This window comes from Pristiophorus japonicus, chromosome 13 (genome assembly GCF_044704955.1).
Source record: "Pristiophorus japonicus isolate sPriJap1 chromosome 13, sPriJap1.hap1, whole genome shotgun sequence".
Taxonomy (NCBI): Eukaryota; Metazoa; Chordata; class Chondrichthyes; family Pristiophoridae; genus Pristiophorus; species Pristiophorus japonicus.
Genome location: NC_091989.1, coordinates 33,365,247 through 33,388,530, shown reverse-complemented (window position 1 = coordinate 33,388,530; position 23,284 = coordinate 33,365,247). Strand labels below are relative to the sequence as shown.

Here is a 23,284-nt window from a genome sequence, read left to right as displayed (position 1 = left end):
GGAAATCCAAATGCACCACATCCACTGGTTCGCCCTTATCCACCCTGTTATATATGCAGACTATAGATATCTTCTCTGTGTAGTCACTGTATAGTTGCATAAGATGGAGACTTATTACCTGATGTACTGTCAATAAGGTTTACACTGTGTATATACTATGCTGGCACCACTAGAGGGTGCAACTGGTGGAGGCCAGGGTTTCCTGCCCCTGTGGGCACTGCAGTGGGAGACCTGAGGGTCACCTGCATAGGTGTGCAGGGCCCAGTATAATAGGCTGTCCACCATGCTTGTGCCTCACTCTGGAGTTACGAATAATCATCAGCATCATAGGCAGTCCCTCGGAATTGAGGAAGACTTGCTTCCACGACTAAAGTGAGTTCTTTGGTGGCTTAACAGTCCAACATGAGAGCCACAGCCCCTGTCACAGATGGGACAGACTTTTGTCAGAGGAAGGGAGGTGGGACTGATTTGCAGCACGCCTGACCTCTTCATGCTCGCAGTGTTGAGATTCAAAGAGCTCAGCACCCTCCCAGATGCACTTTCTCCACCTAGGGCGGTCTTCGGCCAGGGTCTCCCAGGTGTCAATGGTGATGTTGCACTTCACCAGGGCAGCTTTGAGGGTGTCCTTGTAACGTTCCCGCTGCCCACCTTTGGCTCGGTTGCCATGAAGAAGCTCCGCGTAGAGCAATTGCTTGGGGAATCTTGTGTCTGGCATGCGAACTAAGTGGCCTGTCCAGCGAAGCTGATCGAGTGTGGTTCGTGCTTCAATGCTGGGGATGCTAGCCTGGACGAGGACACTGATGTTGGTGCGCCTGTGCTCCCAGGGGATTTGCAGGATCTTGCGGAGACATCGTTGGTGATATATCTCTAGCGACTTGAGGTGTCTTCTGTACATTGTCCATGCCTCTGATCCATACAGGAGGGCGGGAATTACTACAGCCCTGTAGACCATGAGCTTGGGGACAGGTTTGAGGGCCTCTTTTCCTCAGGCAGCCGAAGGCTGCACTGGCGCACTAGAGGCGATGTTGAATCTCCGCCTCAATGTCTGCTTTTGTTGACAAGAGGTTCCCGAGGTATGGGAAGTGGTCCATGTTTTCGAGAGCCGCGCCGTGAATCTTGATGACAAGGGGGCAGTGCTGTGCAGCGAGGGTAGGTTGGTGGATGACCTTTGTCTCACGGATGTTAAGCGAAGACCCATGCTTTCATATGCCTCGGTGAATACATCGACTATATCCTGGAGTTCAGCCTCAGAATGTGTGCAGATGCAGGTGTCGTCCGTGTACTTCAGTTCAACGACAGAGGTTTGGGTGATCTTGGACCTGGCCTGGAGACGGCATAGGTTAAACAGCTTCCCACTGGTCTGAAGTTTAGTTCCACTCCAGCAGGGAGCTTGTTGACTGCGATGTGGAGCATGGCAGCGAGGAAGATTGAAAAGAGAGTTGGAGTGATGACGCAGCTCTGTTTGACCCCGGTCCGGACGTGAAATGGGTCTGTAATGGATCCGCTGGTAAGAATCACAGCCTGCATGTCGTCATTAGCAGGCGAAGGATGTTGACAAACTTTCGGGGGCATCCAAAACGGAGGAGGACACTCCATAAACCCTCATGGTCGACAGTGTCAAAGGCCTTTGGGAGATTGAAAAAGGCCATGTGTAAGGGCTGGCGCTGCTCCCTGCATTTTTCCTGCAGTTGTCGTGCTGCAAAGATCATATCCGTTGTTCCCCGTAGGGGACGAAATCCGCACTGCGACTCCGGGAGGAGCTCCTCGGCCACAGGGAGAAGACGGTTGAGGAAAACTCTAGCGACAACCTTCCCAGTGGTTGATAGCAGGATGATTCCCCTGTAGTTGCCACAGTCAGATTTGTTCCCCTTTTTAAAAATGGACACGATCACTGCATCTATGAGATCTCCCTCCAAATGAGAGCAATGAGGTCATGTCTTCGCGCCAACAGCGATTCTCCGCCATATTTTAGCGCCTCAGCAGGAATTCCATCTGCACCCGTAGCCTTGTTATTCTTGAGCTGATTTATAGCTTTGTCTACCTCGTGCAGTGTTGGGGTCTCACTGAGATGGTGGCGGGTTGCATGCTGCGGGATGGAGTTGAGAATACTCGCGTCAAAGGCAGAGTCTCGATTGAGGAGATCTTCAAAGTGCTCCTTCCAGCGGGTCCCTGAAAGCCTCGGTGTCCTTGATGAGTGTATCCCCATTCTTGGCCAGGAGGGGGTGGGGCCTTGGGAGTTTGGACCGTAGGTGGCCTTGACTGCAATGGAGAAACCTCGCATATCGTGGCTGTCGGCCAGTTGTTGTATCTTCTGTGCTTTCTCCATCCACCACCTGTTCTTTAGGTCCCGGGTTTTTTATTGGACCTCAGCCTTGAGCCATCTGTAATATTGCTTTGCAGCTCCCGCGTTGGGTTGTTGCTTGAGGCTCAGAAATGCTCTGCGCTTATGATCTATTAGTTCTTGGATCTCCTGATCGTTTTCATCAAACCAGTCCTGGTGTTTTCTGGTTCAGTAACCAAGTGACTCTTCACAGGCACTGGTTATGGAGGCTTGGAGGACAGACCAAGCCCTGTGGGCACTGAGCATCTCAGGGTCATGAAGGCATGCCAGAATGGCTGTGAGGCGCTGGCTGTATAGGGCTCTCTTAGCTGGGTCTTTAAGTGCCCCGGTATAAACTTTTTTGCAGCACTGCTTCTGCTGTCCTCTCTGCTTTGGGGCTATGTTAATATTGATGACGGATCGGATTAGGCGATGGTCCATCCAGCAGTCATCAGCTCCTGTCATGGCTCGGGTGATGCGCACATCCTTGCGATCCCTAGCTCGGACAATGACACAGACCAGCAGGTGCCAGTGTTTGGAGCGGGGATGTTGCCACGATGCCTTGTATTTGTCCCTCTGGCAGAACAGGGTGTTGGTGATGAGGAGTTCGTGTTCTAGACATTTTGTCAGGAGTAAGGTGCAGTAAGATTTGGATTTCCCTACCCCCCCCCTGCCAATCACGCCTCCCCAGAGGGTTGTGTCTTTGCCGACCCTGGCATTAAAATCTCCTAGGAGGATCAATTTGTCGCCCGTGAGGACGCGGGACAGGGATGTCTCGAGGTTGGAATAAAAACCCTCTTTAGCCTCATCTGTTGCATCGAGTGTTGGGGCATACACACTGATGACTGTGTGGCGCATTGGTTCCTGGATAGGGTAAGGCGAAGGATCATGAGGCGTTCGTTAACCCCGCAGGGGGAGTGTTTGAGGTGGCCCACCTGTTCATTTTTGATGGCGAAGCCGACTCCATGAAGGCGGCGTTCTTCCTCTGGTTTTCCTTTCCAGAAAAAGGCATAACCTCCATCATGTTTCTTGAGCTGGCCTTCCCTTGCCCGCCGGGTCTCGCTTAGGGCGGCGATGTCGATGTCAAAGCATCTAAGTTCCCGGGCATTCCGGCCTGTCACTGTTGGACTTGTCCATTAGGGTCCTGACGTTCTAGGTCCCGAACTTCATATTAGATGAGTGGAAGATGCCTATGCGCGAGTTCTTTTAACGTGGGGTGATCATTGCACACCGGCAACCACACGGGCTTAGCTGAGCAAGGTCTTGGTCCAGTGGCAAGGGGGTCCAAGACGACTGGAGACAAGGCACTGCTGTGTGAGCCTAGTTGCCTAGTTGCGAGGTGTTGGCCGCAAGCTCGGCGCTGAGTAGCGCCCCTGATGGTAGGTGGCCTGCTGTTTGGTTGGGGGCAGGCATTAGGAAGGTCAGTAGTCCCCTGGAGTTCAGTGTGGAAGGTCAGGGTGGTCACAGCCATGGTACTCACCACGTGCTGGGGGAGAAGAGGCCAGGTCATCAGCGGGGAAGGAGAGGCCTAGTCGTGGCTGAAGAGGAGGCGGCCCAATCACCGCCGAGGAGGAGAGGCCCAGTCGCCGTCACTGGAGAAGGCCCGATCGCTGCTGGAGGGGGTCCGGTTGTCGTTGGGAATGGCCCGATCGTTGTTGTAGGGGAGGTGCCCGATCACCGCTGGAGGGGCCCGATCGCCTGGTCAGAGGCTCACCTGGTTCACCGGGCGTCGTCGAGGATCGTCATTCCTTGTAGTCGTGGAGGAGAGGCCCAGCTGCCGCCGTTGGAGGAGGTCCAATCGTGGTCGGAGGGATGGATGCCCGATCGCCTGGTCGGAGGCTCACCTGGCTCGCCGGGCATCACCGAGGATCAAGGATGGGTGGGGCAGCTGAGTCAACGGCGAAGAAAGAGGTCGAGGTCCAGGTCGCCGTGGCAGGAGGCTCGGTTGTTGGTAGTCCGGTCGTCGTCACTGGTGAGAGGCGTTTGGAGGGGAGGTTCGCGTCTGAGGTAGGCCCGAACATGTGGGATTTGTAGGATTAGGGTTTGAAGTAAAGTATTAAGAAAAATGGACCCCCTATTAAGGTCTATTAGTGCTAGGGGAAGTTTAGACAGTGGGAGGGGGAAGGTTGAGGGTGAAAAGTTGTCGGATGGCGGGAGATGACAAGGGTAAAGTTGTTTTGGTAGGGGAGCTCCCTAGGGAGCTGCCACCCCGGCGGCCATCTTCCATCTCAAAAGTTACAAATAAAGGACCAAGGTCACCACTGTTTGAGTACAACACATTGCCTTATAGAGTCATTCAAAAGTACATTACAGACATAATAACTGGCGACATGAAATCGGACTTTCACGGGATTATGGCTACCTTTGGTACACTAAATGACTTCACAGAAGGTGATGATTGGGATGTCTTCACGAAAAGGCTCGAGCAATGAGCAATATTTCGTGGCAAACGACCTGGCAGGGGAGACGGACACATTGGCGGAGAAGCACAAGGCTATACTGCTGACCAGTTGTGGGCCCGAGGTCCACTGCCTCGTCAGGGACTTGCTGGCACCCATGAATGCCAAGGATAAGACATACGATGAGCTGACTGAACTAATTCGCGACCAACTAAAACCAAAACAGAGCATCCTCACAGCCAGGCACAGATTCTACAGGAGATTGCAAAATATGCTGCCGACCTCAGGAGACTTGCGGCACCGTGTGATTTCGGCACGCACCTCAACGAAGCATTGCGAGACATTTTCGTTATGGGAATTGGCCACGAGGGCCTCCTTCACAAGCTATTATCTGCCGACACCACAGTCAACCTGCAGAAGGCCATCAGCATCAGGCAGGCGTTCATGACCTCGACCTGCAGCACCAAGGAAATTATTCATCCTGTAGACTCAAAGACTCAAACCCGGCAAGTAATGTACACAGAATGGTGCCTTTCACAGGCAAAACTGTAGAACGTGGCTCTGCCCAGGGCAGAGAGCACAGACCTCAGGGTTCCAGAACTGTCCGCCGAGGGGTGCTAGTCGAGTAGCACCATGCTGGCGTTGCGGAGGAAACCATAGGGCTCACTAGTGTCGGTTTGCTGAGTACGTATGCAAAGCCTGTAACACGAAGGGCCACCTCCAACACATGTGTAAAAGAAATACGACTTACCGTCTACCAGAGGAGTCGGTAGATGACTTTGAATCCAGCGGGGAGTATGATGATTTGGCCAGAGAGGCAGCTCAGCCCCAAGAAGAAGTGTATGGAGTGTATACCTGCACCACCGATTGTCCTCCAGTGAAGATGGAAGTCGAGATAAACGGCGTTCCAGTCTTCATGGAAGTGGACACGGGAGCGAGCCAGTCAGTGATGAGCCAGGATGCCTTTGAGAGGCTATGGAACGAAAAACGACCCGAGCTGGTTCCAGTACAGGAAAAGTTATGCACCTACACCAAGGAGCTGATCCCAGTCCTTGGTAGTGTGGATGTAAGTGTAATCCATAATGGCGTGGTGCACAAGTTACCTCTGTAGATTGCTGCAGGTGATGGTCCAACGCTACTCCGAAGGTGGTGGATGGGGAAGATCCAGTGGAAATGGGAAGACCTCTTCACTCCAGCAATCGATGTCCCACGTGCTCAGAGGCAGAGCAAAACCTCACCTTCACCTGTGCCAGGCACTAGAGAACAGACCAGCGCAGCACCTGAGGCACAGACCGTCCATCACGACTGCGTGGCAATGATCTGACTGGAACGACCTAAAAGTACCTTCCCGGCTCCAGTGGCAGGACTCCTGGGAAGGAATATCGAATTCACAGGCACTCTTCCAGCTTTTGTGGCAGAATCGCGAGAGAAGGATCAAGGCAGTCGACCTCGAGGACAGAGGCAAGATAGTGTCCCTGCTGCAGCAAGGTGCAGCGTGGCTGAAAAAAATGATGGCCGCGGCCATAGCACGAGGTGCAACGCTGAGGGATCAACACGTGGTGTCTAACAAAGGATTTGTTTGAGGTAAAGCCAGCAGGGTTCTCTTAAAGGAGATCTGCAACCAACTGAACTTAGAGATATTGTATGCATGGCAATCAATGTAACGAACCGATTAAGATTGTGAACAAAATGTTGTTGCGAGATGTCGGTACCAGTCCTAATGTAAAGAACAAAATGTTGTTGTGAGATGTCGGGAATAGAGTGTCCCCAAGCGAGCGAATTCGAGGGGGTAAAGGCGCTGATCCTGATGCCCTGTCCCAGGTGTCCCCACAAGTTATCAGGAGGGTGAAGGCACTGATTCTGATACCCTGCCCCAAGTCTATCCCACGCTGCGGGCACCTGATGGCACTATTCGCCACGGACCTGGAAATAAAAACGGTGCCAATACACGCACTCGGCCGTTGCCCACCATCGTTGCAGCCCCCAGACCCAGTCACTACCTCGGCCATGTCCGGGAGCGAAAGGTCAGAACCAACGAGTTCCCCAAACGGGACCTGGAACAGCCAGGTTCCCAACACCATTAGAGAGCAGGCAGAAGATTCTGCAGCCCTCAAAGGAGGACAGGGAGGCCACACACATCTGTGGCTCTGCCCACCACAAGGCAACGGTAAAGGCCCTGAGTCCTGGCCTGGTGAGCTAACCAAGCCCACCCCACTAGCAGGAGGCGCAGCGCCGCTATCAGACGACTAGGACCCCATCCGGTTGCTCTGGAACATGCATCCTCGCATAGCTGTACTGTTACCTCAGTACTTACCATGACTGAACCATGAATGCAATCTAACCAATCCTGGCGCACGACTGCAAAACGTAACGAATGTAAGTCACTGAACCAAGGTGTCACGATACAAACTGTATCTTCCTTTCTTTGTACTTGCACTGTGTCTGATTCTGTATGTTAATGTACTGGGCCGGGGGGGAAACGGATGTATGTAGCCATGGATACACACATGGATCACACCCAGAACCCACTGGACCCTCCACTGCATCATCGAACCATCCAAACTGGCAACCACTATCCAACGTTGTGGCAAAAGGACTTGGGGGGGGTAATAGGGAGAGAGCCAAGCCAAAGCACAGCCAAGGTGCAAGGGCTATTGGCACTTAAGTCTGGGGAAAGCTAAGCCAGAGCACATAGTGCAAAGGTAATCGGCACGAAGGACTTGGGGGAGAGTGATCTTATATATGCAGACTATAGATATACTTTCTGTATAGTCACTGTATAGTTGCAGAAGATGGAGACTGTTACCTGATGTACTATCAATAAGGTTTATACCGTGTATATACTATGCTGGCACTAGAGGGTGTAACTGGTGGAGACCGGGGTTTCCTGCCCCTGTGGCAGAGACTGTCCACCAGAGGGCTCTGCGGTGGGAGACCTGAGGGTCACCTGCATAGGTGTGCTGGGCCCAGTATAAAAGGCTGCCTACTATACTTGTGTCTCACTCTGGAGTTACGAATAAAGGACCAAGGTCACTACAGTTTGAGTATGACACATTGCCTCGTGAAGTCATTCATAAGGTACATTACAGACATAATACACCCTGCGCGTTACATCCTCAAAGAACTCCAGCAAATTTGTCAAACATGATTTCCCTTTCATAAAACCATGGACTCTGCTTGATTGAATTTTGCTTTTCTAAACGTCCTGCTTCTGCTTCCTTAATAATGGACTCCAGCATTTTCCCAACGACAGATGTTAGGCTAACCGGTCTACAGTTTCCTGCTTTCTGTCTGTCTCCTTTTTTATATAGGGGCATTACATTTGCGGTTTTCCAATCCGTTGGGACCTCCCCAGAATCCAGGGGAATTTTGGTAGATTACAACCAATGCATCTGCTATCTCTGCAGCCACTTCTTTTAGGACCCTAGTATGCAAGCCAAAAGGTCCAGGGAACTTGTCGGCCTTAATTCCCATTATTTTATCAAGTACTACTTCTTTACTGATAGTAATTGTATTAAGTTCCTCCCTCCCTATAGCCCCTTGGTTATCCACTATTGGGATGTTTTTAGTGTCGTCTACCATGAAGACCGATGCAAAATATTTGTTCAAAGTCTCTGCCATTTCCCTGTTCCCCATTATTAATTCCCCAGTCTCATCCTCTAGGGGACCAACATTTACTTTAGCCACTCTTTTCCTTTTTATGTACCTGTAGAAACTTTACTATCTGTTTTCATATTTCTTGCTAATTTATTTTCATAATCTATCTTCCCTCTCTTTATTATTTTTGTAGTCGTTCTTTGCTGGCTTTAAACATTTTCCCAATCCTCTGGCCTCCCACTAGTGTTGGCCACATTGTATGCCCTTGTTTTCAATTTGATACCATCTCTTATTTCCTTAGTTAGCCACGGATGGTTAGCACTTCTCTTGCAGTCTGTAATACAGTTTAGTATTACAATTAGTTCTAATTAGAATACATAACAAAATTTAAAAATATTATTTTAAGGATAATCACATCAATCATGATAAATGTTAGACTGAAAAATGGTATTAAAACTACTGAATCTTTTATCAGAACATAAGTCTTGGATATTGCATTACAAATCATAGCTTACTTACTGATTGATTTAGAAAAAGGTTCAGCCACAGAATTCAGCAAAATATATAATTTGTTAACATCCACATGTTTTATGTGCTGTTGTCTATTAATAATTTCAGATAGTTTCCTGCTTCATATGTTATTGATACTCTGATATTGTTTCAAGTTTAATATAATTGAGTTTATTGGAGGTAATGCAATGGCAGCCAAACTTGGGTGAAGGTAAATAACATTTTTTACACTTAAAATTGCTCAGTAATATATGGAGCGGTGTTGGGGGGCGAATTCCTCTTGTAATTCCTCTTGGAAACTGCCTGTTTCTACTGTCCCTGCTAATGAAATTGCTGGAAAGTGCAGCTTTGAAATCTGTGATTTCTGAGAATGTGATCTTGTTGGCACATTGTTAATAATGGAATAGAATAGGCAGTCTCCAGTATGACGATAATTGAGGAGCTCTCATTGTGATTGTCAAGATATTGGGACATCTGTAATACTCCCCAACCTGAAAGTTTTGAAACTGTCATATGATAGAAGCATGTAGCTTATAATGTACAAGGGTATTGTTCTGTGCTAGTTATTTTAGTGAAAAATTAAACCACTTTATATTCACAGCTACTTTTTGCTACAAGTAGAAATCAAGAAAATACTTGCTATAATTAGTAGAAAGTAGTAGTTAGTAAGAAAGGGGAAGGAAATGAGTGGTATGCGTACATGTGTAATAGTACATTTCCAAGTAATTTCCTTTTTAAAAAATTTCCCCTTTGCTCATTTTTTGTTAACCCTTTTTGCTTTTCTATTGCAGAACTCTCAATTTTACCTGGGATGTGGTATCCAACTTCAGACCTCCTCACAGAGCAATTCTAATGCTAGTCAGTTTTTCAAAGACAGTGGGCGAAATTGACCCCTTTTTAGTAGCCCGTTTTTGCCCAGGTGGGGGGCGCTACTGGCTCCCGGAAAATTGCCTGGGAGTTTGTCCCGCGGATAGTGCCCCAGGCTGCCGCGCGACCGGCGATGGCATCATCACCATGCGCGACGACCTCTCACCACCCCGCGGGGGAAATTGCCCCACAGGTCGCGATGCTAGTGCGAGCGGATGTGCATGGCAGCTTCTCGGAGTAGTACTTAAAGGGGAGGGCGCCAGCACCCTGCGCCGCCATCTTTACTGGTTTGCCAACTCTCAGGTCGGCACCAATATGGCGGTCCAGGCCGCCATTGTGCAGCCCAGGCTGGGGTGCCGGGCTGCAAGGCCTCTGATGGCTTAGTGGAGGCCATCAGAGGCCTTGCAGAGTGCGCAGCGGCCCTTCTCTTTAAGCAAAGGGGAGGGGCGTTGAAGCGCGTCAGCACTACGCGGAGTATCTGCATAGCACTTCACTCCCAGTCCCAGTAGTGCCCTGGGAACAGCCCCGAAAAGATATAGAGCGTGCGAGATTGCACTCCACTTCCTGTGAGGAGTGGTAAGCCCAATTCAGCAGCGGGGGCAGGACTTCTGCGCTAGGCGCAGGAAGTCCCAGCCCCAGCTGGTTACCGCCACCAATCGGAGCACAGGGCAATTTCGCCCCCATTGCTTGATCTCGCGGCAGGATCTGGCCAAAATGCAGCAAGTGTCTCTCACACTACATTATCAAGTCAACTAGGTTTTTGCCTTTTTATGATCTATCTCAGGTTAAATAATGGGGCAGAAACTCTGGCCTCCCGGGTCCGTATGGATCTGGGAAGGCATCGCAAAAATCGGTTTTCAGCACACAATGCGCATGAGCTGAAAACTGGCTTTTCTGATCTGTCATACCTTGCCCAGCAAATGTCCTCAAAACTCTTGCGCCTGATAAAAGCAGGCGCATAGCCTACTTTTACAGGTGTAAGAGTTTTAAAATACACAAAAACATTTTAAAATAAAATTATAAAAACACATTTTATTGTTAAAGACCCTCCCATTACGGTAAGTTTATTTTAAACCATAATTAAAAAAACTTTAAAAAAGAAATTGAAAATATATTTTTTAAATACATAAATAACTTTAATTTAAATTAATAAGAATATGTGCTGTATTTTTTCTTTTTTTTATTATTGGTTTTGTGTGTTTTTGGGCTGTTTCTCAATCATAATAATGGGAACTCCAACTTACGGATTTCCCATTATTATGAATGGGAACATACTTTACCTGATTTGTTGCCCAGAGTCATGTAACTCCAACTCCAGGCCTGCGCACGTCCCGACGTGCACACGCTGTGATGCGCAGTCAGAGGAGGCCTCAGGACCGGGAACTCGCGTCGGTGCAGCAGGATAAGGTAAGTGCGCATTTTAAGAAAGTTTCTTACCTGATCGCCCATGGGAAGCAGCCGACCTGGATTTCTGGGCCAATTAAAATTTAAATATTCATATATAGTTGACAACTATTTTGACAGATTACCTTTCATTGCGAATCTGAACGACAGTCTCATATTTTTTTCGTAGCTTTATCATTTCCTCTTCAGACTGGTTAATCATAGCACTAAGTTTGATAATTTTAATCTTTTGTCCTTCTCTCTTTTCTCCCATTTCCCGAACCTCCTGGTCTAGTTTGCAAATAGCCCTCCGCAGGCTATCTCTGATGACGTAGCTGTTAGAGTGCTTTAGCTTGTATTTTTGCAGCTGGCTGTGAGGGATATCAGATTAAATTGGACAAATGAATAACAATCTATTTTGAGTCACATCAGATTTGAGTCACATCTAATGTATACATGAACAATTAGGGTGCTATGTAATATAATGAGGCCAATTTTTTATCAATGGGAAAAATTCAGCTCAATTCCTGATGCTTCTGTAATTATGTTTTGCCGCACTGAAAATAATATCATTCGGGTAATTCATTTTTGCACTGGCAATGAAGGTACAGATTACCATTGCCATGACTAAGGTGTGTGTCAGCAGCATTGCTGAGGGTATTATAATTGCATTTATTCTCAAAGTAGCAAAATGGCATTTGTGTCCACTTTAGTAAAAGCTCAAAAAATGGACTGTAGAGTTGGGGTTGTACAAAATTGTACATGTAAAAATGAAGAGGCCTTTCATTCTTCCTGAAAAGATGAGAGTTGTCTTATATTTAAGTTGACATTTCCAAATTTTAAGAAAATTTAAACTTCTGGGCTACATACGAAATACATCTCAATAATAAAACATTGATATTTGCAGAAAATAACCACAGTAATCTTAGAGTACAGGCATGTGGAAGTAGAATTTCAATTTACAAGATGGCCATAACACTGTGATTGTGGATCGGCCACCCTTTATACAAAATGCCCAACTTTCATTTCCATTGATTACATGTGGAGTGTTTTAAAAAAAAATGTATTTAAAGGATGTGGGCATCACTGGCAAGGTCAGCATTTACTGCCCATCCCTAACTGCCCTTGAGAAGGTGGTGGTGAGCCGCCTTCTTGAATTGCTGCAGTCCATGTGGTGAAGGTACTCCCACAGTACTGTTAGGGAGGGAGGTCCAGGATTTTGATCCTCCGACGATGAAGGAACGGCGATATATTTCAAAGTCAGGATGGTGTGTGACTTGGAGGGGAACTTGGAGGTGGCGGTGTTCCCATGCGCCTGCTGCCCTTGTCCCTTTAGGTGGTAGCGATCGCAGATTTGGGGAGTGCTGTCGAAGAAGCAAGTTGCAGACGGTACCCACTGCAGCCGCGGTGCGTCAGTGGTGGAGGGAGTGAATGTTTAAGGTGGTGGTTGGGTGCTAATCAAGTGGGCTACTTTGTCCTGGATAGTGTTGAGCTTCTTAAGTGTTGTTCGAGCAGCACTCATCCACGCAAGTGGAGAGTATTCCATCATATTCCTGACATGTACCTTGTATATGATGGAAAGGAAAGGCTTTGGAGAGTCAGGAGGTGAAACACTCATCGCAGAATACCCAGCTTCTGACCTGGTCTTGTAGCCACAGTTAAGTTTCTGGTTAATGGTGAACCCCCTCAGGATGTTGATGGTGGGGGATTCAACAATGGTAATGCCATTGAATGTCAAAGGTATGGTTAGACTCTCTCTTGATGGAGATAGGCATTGCCTGGCATTTGTGTGGTGCGACACTTGCCGGCATTTTGTTACTTGCCACATATCAGCCCAGGCCTGAATGTCATTCAGGTCTTGTTGCATGCGGGCACGGGCTGCTTCATTATCTAAGGAGTTGTGAATGCAACTGAACACTGTGCAATCATCCGTGAACTTCCCCACTTCTGACCTTATGATGGAGGGAAGGTCATTGATGAAGCAGCTGAAGATGGTTGGGCCTATGACACTGCCCTGAGGAACTCCTGCAGCGATGTCCTAGGTTTGAATTGAGAGTTGGCACTGGCACCAGCACTGGTTTGCTGCCATAACTGAGGTACACACCTCAAACTAATTACTTTAGATATGACTGGCAATGTCAAAAATACTTATCTAAAATCTAAATTCTTCTCATAAATTTATATAATTTTCTTATGTCACGCCTGCTCAAGGTTGATTTAACTAGATTCATTACAGCTGTTGTTCCATCTCTAGAAGGGAGAGTGTATGGGGAACTCTGATACAATATGTGGGATGAGGTTGACCATGTTGATGACCACCGAGGCTCTCCTACTGAGGAATTAGCTGTCGGAATAATTAGGGATGGGCAATAAATGCTCGCCTTGCCAATGACACTCACATCCTGTGAATGAATAAATAAAACAAAAACCCACAGCCCCAACTGCTGCCACTTCTTCACCAGCTGTGTCATGGCACCTTGCTTGCGCAAGCACCGGCATAGAGACATCCACTCTGCCTGTGGGTACAAACCAGCTGAACGTTAAGGGTCTGGAATCCCTTTCAATTGATAAAGATGCCAGGCTGATTATGGGGATCAAAATTTTTATTGCTTTAAATAGTTCCGATGTGCACCCTAGCCATCCACGGAAAAGCCCGATTTAATATGGCGAGCTGCGCACTTTCGGCATGTAATGAGCATGCTCACCCTATCTGCCATATTGGATATTTAAGTACCCGTTTTGTATCTGAAAAATGGACGCCATCGAATTTTTAGGTCACTGACTTTTAGCCATGACTGCTTGTTCTAAAATATGGAGGTTAAAGAGCCTATGACACTTGTCATGTATTCAACCAGCAATGTAACCCATGTATAATCTGACCTAAGTTGTACACTGTGAGAACAATGACCACTAGGTGGTGAACTTGTGGGAGACACTCCTAACCTGGACCTTCAGATATAAAAGGGGAAGCTCCACCTACTTCCTGCACTTGAGTGCTAAGGAATAAAGGACAGGTCACAGACTGACCTTCGCTCAAGCATGGGCCTTGTGTGCATTTATACTGTATAGTAAGGACGTATCAATGGTGACGAGGATGGGATTTAAACCACGCAAGCATGGCCACTAGCAGAATAGACGAGAGGTACTGTGTTAAGGAATGGTTGGGACAGAGATTCAACATTGTTAAAGCAGCACACAGTTCTCCAGGCAGACAAGGGCAATCGGGCATGCCCCAACATGTAGTCAAACCCAGTGGGGGAGTTCGGCAGAGACAATGGCAAGCTGAACGGCGATTCATGCCATTGCAAGGGACAATGCGGCCAGTAATGGGGCCCTCAAGGACAATAACAGGGGCAGTCAGGGACGATCGACTGGCAAGGGACCTTTTGCTTCCAAAAGCAGCTCATGTTGGAGGCGTGGAGGCACACACTCAGCCGGAGTTTGCAGAGATGAGCAAAATATCTGCAGAAATTGCAGAAATGAACGCTGGGGGAAATCGCTGGAAGCTGAAGTTCAGCGAGTTCAGGTGGAGCACGTATACAGTTCATACACCAGGACGCCACCGATAATGATGAAAGTGCTCCTCACTGGCATCCCAGTATCAATGGAGCTAGACATGGAGGCCAGCCAGTCCCTGATGGGTATCAAACAGTTCGAAAAGTTGTGGGCGTCCAAGGCCAGGAGGCCAAAATTATTGTCGATTGACGCACAGCTATGGACATACACAAAGGAGATCATTCCGGTGCTAGGCAGCGCCACAGTAGTCGTGACCCACAAAGATTCGGAGAACAGGTTGCCACTCTGGGTTGTCCCGGGGGACGGTCCTGCACTACTGGGGAGGAGTTGGCTTGCTGTCATGAACTGGAAATGGGGCGATGTCAATGCAATTTCCTCTGTGGAGCGAGTATCATGCTCACAGATCCTGGACAAATTTGACTCATTATTTCAACCCGGCATTGGCACTTTCATGGGGGCCAAGGTAGTGATTCACATAAACCCGGACGCCAGGCCAGTACACCACAAGGTCAGGGCGGTGCCGTACGTGATGCGGGAAAAGATAGAAGGCGAATTGGACCGCCTGCTGAGGGAAGGCATCATCTCGCCAGTCGAATTCAGTGACTGGGCGAGCCTGATTGTGCCGGTGCTCAAGGCGGATGGGTCGGTCAGGATATGTGGTGATTACAAGGCCACCATCAATCGGGTGTCACTCCAAGACCAGTACCCGCTACCGAGAGCGAAGGACCTCTTTGTGACGCTATCTGGTGGCAAACCTTTTTCAAAATTGGACCTGACCTCAGCTTACATGACCCAGGAGCTGGCGAGTGAGTCGAAGAAGCTGACCACCATCACGACACACAAGGGGTTGTTTGAGTGCAACAGATGTCCGTTCAGGATTCGCTCGGCCGCCGCGATCTTCCAACGAAATATGGAAAGCCTCCTCAAGTCGATTCCAGGGACGGTGGTTTTTCAGGACGACATCCTCATCACGGGTTATGATACTGAAGAACACCTCCACAACCTGGAGGAGGTGCTACGCAGACTGGACCGGGTAGGGCTGCGACTGAAAAAGGCGAAGTGCGTCTTCCTAGCTCCAGAGGTAGAATTCCTGGGGATGAGGGTAGCAGCAGACGGGATCAGCCCTACTGCGTCCAGGACGGAAGCGATCCAGAGAGCACCCAGACCCCATAACACGACGGAGCTGCGTTCATTCCTGGGGCTCCTGAACTATGTTGGTAACTTCCCAAATTGAGCACGCTGCTAGAGCCGCTACATATGCTCCTACGCAAAGGTCGTGAATGGGTCTGGGGGGACAGCCAGGAAAGGGCTTTGAATAGAGCACGCAATTTGTTATGTTCCAACAATCTGTTAACGCTATATGACCCATGTAAGAAACTTGTGTTAACGTGCGATGCGTCGTCCTATGGGGTCGGGTGTGCGTTGCAGCATGTCAATGCCAAGGGTCAGTTACAGCCAGTAGCTTATGCCTCCAGAATTATGTCCCAGGCAGAAAGGGGCTACAGGATAGTAGAAAAGGAGGCGCTCGCATGTGTATATGCAGTAAAGAAAATGCACCAGTGCCTGTTTGGCAGGAAATTTGAGCTGGAGACAGATCACAAACCCCTAACGTCCCTTTTGGCCGACAACAAGGCCATAAATGCAAACGCACCAGCCCGCATACAGAGGTGGGCATTCACATTAGCCGCCTATGACTACACAATTCGGCACAGACTGGGCACCGAAAACTGCGCCGATGCACTCAGCAGGCTCCCACACGCCACCACTGAGAGGGCTACCGAGCATGCTGCTGAGATGGTCATGGCTGTTGAAGCTTTCAGAAGCAAAGGCTCACCCGTGACAGCCCGTCAGATTAAAGTCTGGACAAATAGAGACCCGCTATTGTCTCTGGTCAAGAAATGTGTCCTGAATGGGGACTGGGCAGCCACGTACAGGGCATGCCCTGAGGAATTTAAACCATTTCACAGGCGCAGGGATGAACTCTCGATTCAGGCTGATTGCCTACTGTGGGGAAACCGCGTAGTCATGCCCCAGATAGGCAGAGAGGTGTTCATCAGAGAACTCCACAATGAGCACCCGGGCATTGTCATAATGAAGACAATTGCCAGGTTACACGTTTGGTAGACGCAGATCTAGAACTTTGTGTTCGCAGGTGCAACGCTTGTGCCCAGCTGGGCAATGCACCCAGGGAAGCCCCCCTTAGCCCCTGGCCATGGCCCGCCAAGCCTTGGTCACGCATCCATGTGGACTATGCAGGTCCTTTCATGGGAAAAATGTTTGTGGTTGTAGTAAACGCCTACTCCAAATGGATCGAGTGTGACATTTTAAATTCAAGCACATCCTCTGCCACGATAGAAAGTCTGCGGGCAATGTTCGCCGCCCACGGTCTACTGGACATCTTGGTCAGCGACAATGGCCCGTGCTTCACAAGCACTGAATTCCAGGACTTCATGGCAGGCAATGGAATTGTCAGAACGGCACCGTTCAAACCAGCCTCAAACGACCAGGCAGAACGAGCAGTGCAAATAATCAAACAGGGGATGCTCAGAATCCAAGGGGGTTCCCTACAAAGCTGCTTATCACGCTTCCTGTTGGCCTACAGATCCCGACCACACTCGCTCACAGGGGTTCCATCCGCAGAGCTGCTAATGAAAAGGACGCTGAAAACCCGGTTATCCCTTATACACCCCGCCATGAAAGAAATTGTCGAGAGCAGGCGCCAGTCACAATATGACTACCATGACAGGAATGCGAGGGCACGATGTATTGATGTAAATTACCCTGTTTTTGTCCTCAACTACGCTGCAGGGCCCAAATGGCTCGCAGGCACTGTGATTGCCAAAGAGGGAAATAGGATTCTGGTAGTTAAACTTACCAATGGACAAATCTGCCGCAAACATGTGGATCAAACAAAAAGGAGGTTCAGCAACCCCATAGAAGAAGCAGAGGAAGAACACAATATAGAGTTCACTCCTCCATAGGTGACCGAACACAGGGACCAAAGGGAGGAGAGCCCAGTCACTGTGGACAGTCTGGATAGGCCTGAGGCACTGTAAACAGCAGACACTCAGGCCAGCGCCCAACAACTGGAGCCCCAACTCAGGCGCTCTACAAGAGAGCGTAAACCACCAGAGAGACTCAACCTGTGATCCCAATAAGACTTTACGGGGGGGGGGGGGGGGAAGGAGAGGTGATGTCATGTATTCAACCAGCAATGTAACCCATGTATAATCTGACCTAAGTTGTACACTGTGAGAACAATGACCACTAGGTGGTGAACTTGTGGGAGACACTCCTAACCTGGACCTTCAGATATAGAAACATAGAAAATAGGTGCAGAAGTAGGCCATTCGGCCCTTCGAGCCTGCACCGCCATTCAATGAGTTCATGGCTAAACATGCAACCTCAGTACCCCATTCCTGCTTTCTCGCCATACCCCTTGATCCCCCTAGTAGTAAGGACTATATCTAACTCCTTTTTGAATATATTTAGTGAACTGGTCTCAACAACTTTCTGTGGCAGAGAATTCCACAGGTTCACCACTCTCTGGGTGAAGACGTTTCTCCTTATCTCAGTCCTAAATGGCTTACCCCTTATCCTTAGACTGTGACCCCTGGTTCTGGACTTCCCCAACATTGGGAACATTCTTCCTGCATCTAACCTGTCTAAACCCGTCAGAATTTTAAACATTTCTATGAGATCCCCTCTCATTCTTCTGAACTCCAGTGAATACAAGCCCAGTTGATCCAGTCTTTCTTGATATGTCAGTCCCGCTATCCCGGGAATCAGTCTGGTGAACCTTCGCTGCACTCCCTCAATAGCAAGAATGTCCTTCCTCAAGTTAGGAGACCAAAACTGTACACAATAATCCAGGTGTGGCCTCACCAAGGCCCTGTACAACTGTAGCTATACCTCCCTGCCCTTGTACTCAAATCCCCTCGCTATGAAGGCCAACATGCCATTTGCTTTCTTAACCGCCTGCTGGACCTGCATGCCAACCTTCAATGACTGATGTACCATGACACCCAAGTCTCGTTGCACCTCCCCTTTTCCTAATCTGTCACCATTCAGATCATTGTTTGTCTCTCTGTTTTTACCACCAAAGTGGATAACCTCACATTTATCCACATTATACTTCATCTGCCATGCATTTGCCCACTTACTTAACCTATCCAAGTCACTCTGCAGCATCATAGCATCCTCCTCGCAGCTCACACTGCCACCCAACTTAGTGTCATCCGTAAATTTGGAGATACTACATTTAATCCCCTCGTCTAAATCATTAATGTACAATGTAAACAGCTGGGGCCCCAGCATAGAACCTTGCGGTACCCCACTAGTCACTGCCTGCCATTCTGAAAAGTACCCATTTACTCCTACTCTTTGCTTCCTGTCTGACAACGAGTTCTCAATCCATGTCAGCACACTACCCCCAATCCCATGTGCTTTAACTTTGCACATTAATCTCTTGTGTGGGATCTTGTCAAAAGCCTTCTGAAAGTCCAAATACACCACATCAACTGGTTCTCCCTTGTCCACTCTACTGGAAACATCCTCACAAAATTCCAGAAGATTTGTCAAGCATGATTTCCCTTTCACAAATCCATGCTGACTTGGCCCCATCATGTCACCTCTTTCCAAATGCGCTGCTATGACATCCTTCATAATTGATTCCATCATTTTACCCACTACTGATGTGAAGCTGACTGGTCTATAATTCCCTGTTTTCTCTCTCCCTCCTTTTTTAAAAAGTGGGGTTACATTGGCTACCCACCACTCCATAGGAACTGATCCAGAGTCTATGGAATGTTGGAAAATGACTGTCAATGCATCCGCTATTTCCAAGGCCACCTCCTTAAGTACTCTGGGATGCAGTCCATCAGGCCCTGGGGATTTATCGGCCTTCAATCCCATCAATCTCCCCAACACAATTTCCCGAATAATAAGGATTTCCCTCAGTTCCTCCTTCTTACTGGACCCCCTGACCCCTTTTATATCCGGAAGGTTGTTTGTGTCCTCCTTAGTGAATACTGAACCAAAGTACTTGTTCAATTAGTCTGCCATTTCTTTGTTCCCCATTATGACTTCCCCTGATTCTGACTGCAGGGGACCTACGTTTGTCTTTACTAACCTTTTTCTCTTTACATATCAATAGAAACTTTTGCAGTCCGTCTTAATGTTCCCTGCAAGCTTCCTCTCGTACTCTATTTTCTCTGCCCTAATCAAACCCTTTGTCCTCCTCTGCTGAGTTCTAAATTTCTCCCAGTCCCCAGGTTCACTGCTATTTCTGGCCAATTTGTATGCCACTTCCTTGGCTTTAATACTATCCCTGATTTCCCTTGATAGCCACGGTTGAGCCATCTTCCCTTTTTTATTTTTACGCCAGACAGGGATGTACAATTGTTGTAGTTCATCCATGTGGTCTCTAAATGTCTGCCATTGCCCATCCACTGTCAACCCCTTAAGTATCATTCGCCAATCTATCCTAGCCAATTCATGTCTCATACCTTCAAAGTTACCCTTCTTTCAGTTCTGGACCATGGTCTCTGAATTAACTGTTTCATTCATTTCATATAAAAGGGGAAGCCCCACCCACTTCCTGCACTTGAGTGCTAAGGAATAAAGGACAGGTCACAGACTGACCTTCTCTCAAGCATGGGCCTTGTGTGCATTTATACTGTATAGTAAGGACGTATTAACACTATTTGAAGAAGTTTTCCTGGTGTCTTATCCAACATTCCTCCCTCTACCGACATCACCCAAAATACAATAATTGATGTTTATGCGTTCTTGCTATGTGCAAAATGGTTGCTACATTTCAAAGCAATTAATTGTGGAACGCTTTGCGATGCTTTTTAGATGTGTGAAAAAGTACTAGATGTTTTTTTTTCCTTTCAGATAATCATTAAATAGCATGTAGGCCCTCTCAGTGGCCCCTTTAATTAAACTTTAAGAACTGATTATCTCATGCACATCACATATGGAAGAGTCACATCAGTAAACAACAATGAATAAGATTTGAAGGCATTTTTAGGTGTGGCGATATTTAACAAAAATATTTTACTTTTGACTTTTTGTACTAATAGACAATGATCTTATTGAATGGTGGAGTAGGGGCCGTATGGCCTACTCTCGTTCCTATTTTTTATGTTCTTATGTTATCAAAATTGTAACCTTAAAAATAAAATAGAAACTGCCAGAGCATGGCATAAGAGGTAAAGACCACAAATTATTCACATTTAGCCTTTGTCTGTTAAATGACAATATATTCTTGTTTCTATTTAAAAACACAATTGTGTATCTTGTTCACACAATACAGTTTCCCTTTGTTTAGATCCTATTTACCTGTCTTTGAGCAAGGTAGTGGTCCTGAGAATTTCCATTTCATTCTGTAGAATTTTGATCTTTTCCCGCATTTCTGCAGATATTTGTGCTGCAGTTTGTAGGAGATTGACGTACTTGTTTCTCTCATTTTTGATGATCTGATACACTTTAAGAAAATTTTTTAGGCTACAACACAAAGCAGAACATTAACGTTTTTCTTCGGCTAAAATGGCATATGACAATCATAATCTTCTTTTGGGAAAATATATGCAGAAAGTTATTTTCACTCTTGATCTGTTTCCAAGTTGACTTTCGGAATATTTGGCTGAATGTGGCAGTCTATGTAAGTCAATATCATTCATCCTATATATACTGGTGTGCACTTAGATCATTATCATTGCATTTAAATATTTTTCTAGCATGGCGGGTCAGTGCTACAATATTTCTATCATAATGTAGATGGAAATTGGACTACTGACACTTAGGAGTTGAAAATAAATTGTGCTCAGTCTCCACCATTCAATACATTATCAAGCACTCTCGAGCCAAATTTTATATTTTACAATTGTGACTGTGGGTTCTGACATAATTTTTCCATAATCGGGGCCAATTATGTATTATTTGTACATATGAAAAGATACTTCATAATATTTATAATTTTTACTCTATTTGAGAAAGTTCAGTATTCCATCCCTCAGGTTATTGCATTGCAGCTATGTCTGAGACAAGACTGGAACACAATTCTTTATTTTAATAAATCTAATATAAAAACACGGAAATTACTATGAGCTATATATTTACAATATATTTGAGATCTGTTAAAAGCTACAGATACATATAGCATAGCTAGGATACAAACTTAGCTAACATATGAGAAATGTAACTGGCACTAACTTATTTTCTGTGCATTGATCAAAGGCTGAGGACGGAGTTGGGCTGTTTGTCTTTTAGAACCAGGTTTGAGGGAGGTGAGTCAGAGTGAAAGCTAACACTGAGATTTAGGGTAAGGATAGACGCCGACTGAGATTTGGGACATGTGGGAGTGGAGTTTGGTGGGCCTGGAGTGAAATATATCCAAAAAGTGGGTGTGAGACAGGGTGTGGACCTCTTAATTTTAAGTCCAAGGCTTGGGGAGGCCAAGATGAACTCCATCGGTGTGCTTTAGATGTAGGTATAAGTAATCTGTCATCCATTTGACTCCGAATTGACCTTTGAATTCAAACACTAGTATTATGAAAAGTTTTCTTCTTAGTCTGTTTGGGTGGGAAATGTTATGACAAAACTATCTTCGATAATATTATTTTGCTGCAATATGATTGCACAAATATTTTGGGGGTATAATTTGATAGGTGAGAAAATTGAAGTTGGGCAGAAAGGTTTTGTGCAACATGTTGCATAAATAACAAGAGTGGAAAGTAATCAATTAGAAAGAAAATGTGTTGTAACAGATGGGCAAAAAATGTAACTGATGATATAGTTGACAGACACATAAATTTAATAAAAATATATTTTGTGCTTCCACATTTAATTATTTATTTGAAATTATTGATAAGAATGATAAAATAAGTAGATTTAATTTGTTAACTCATTTTTAAAAGGAAGTATTGACCTTTTCTGTTCAGCAGATATGCTTGAAAGACAGATTTTAAGAACAGATGAAAACATTGATAAAATGATTCATACAAAAAAAATCCTTACTTAATCAGCAATTGTCTGTGTTTCTTCTCAGAATCTTGCAAGGCCAATTTCTCTTCTTTCAGCTCTTCTATAGTTCGATCTCGCTTTTGCTATTTTACAAACAATATAAAATAACAAATTGATTCTGTGATATTGTGAACAAACAGCACTTAAAAAAGGTTTCTTCCTGTAATTTATTTGTTTCCCAAGCTATAATTCTCTGTGTTTGTATTTCTTTGTCTTTTTGTTATTTCCCCACTCTATCTCTCTTTTTTTCTAAAGCCAGTTTTAATCCTTCACATCTGATGAGAATGGAGTGTGCAAGGGTTTGACGGCACATTCTGGTTAAAATTACCGTTGGGCCCCGTTGACGTCATCGATGCCTGTTCTCAATGTTTAAAGAAGGGTCCTGCTGGCTTCCGGCAGGTGTTCCTCTCACCTGCACAGATGAGCAGGTTAAAACGAGAACCCAGGAGAAGACAATGGGACTTCAGCAAGTTAGTCCCATGTGTGATTTTAATTGCCCGCCCACCCAGTTTCTGCCAGATGGGCAGGATTAACATCAATCTTTATAATTCTATGAAATAGACAACTATACAGTGATCGGGCCTTAATATTCCATGGTTACAGAAACGTATAACCCTCACTGCTGAATTTGCGCCCTGATGTTTTTTGCCCTATTTGTCTTCTT

General features: G+C 46.6%; 1 protein-coding gene across 3 annotated transcripts in view; it reads right to left on the bottom strand.

Moving 5' to 3' along the window:
* ccdc146 (coiled-coil domain containing 146) overlaps window positions 1–23,284 on the bottom strand; it is a 228,758-nt gene that overhangs the window by 55,410 nt on the left and 150,064 nt on the right. For all 3 annotated transcript variants that reach the window (XM_070896626.1, XM_070896628.1, XM_070896627.1), the window contains 3 exons: window positions 22,615–22,703; window positions 20,938–21,102; window positions 11,223–11,447 (listed from right to left, as the gene is read on the bottom strand). In XM_070896626.1, coding sequence (XP_070752727.1) covers window positions 11,223–11,447; window positions 20,938–21,102; window positions 22,615–22,703 — 479 coding nt within the window. The remainder of the gene's footprint in view (window positions 1–11,222; window positions 11,448–20,937; window positions 21,103–22,614; window positions 22,704–23,284) is intronic.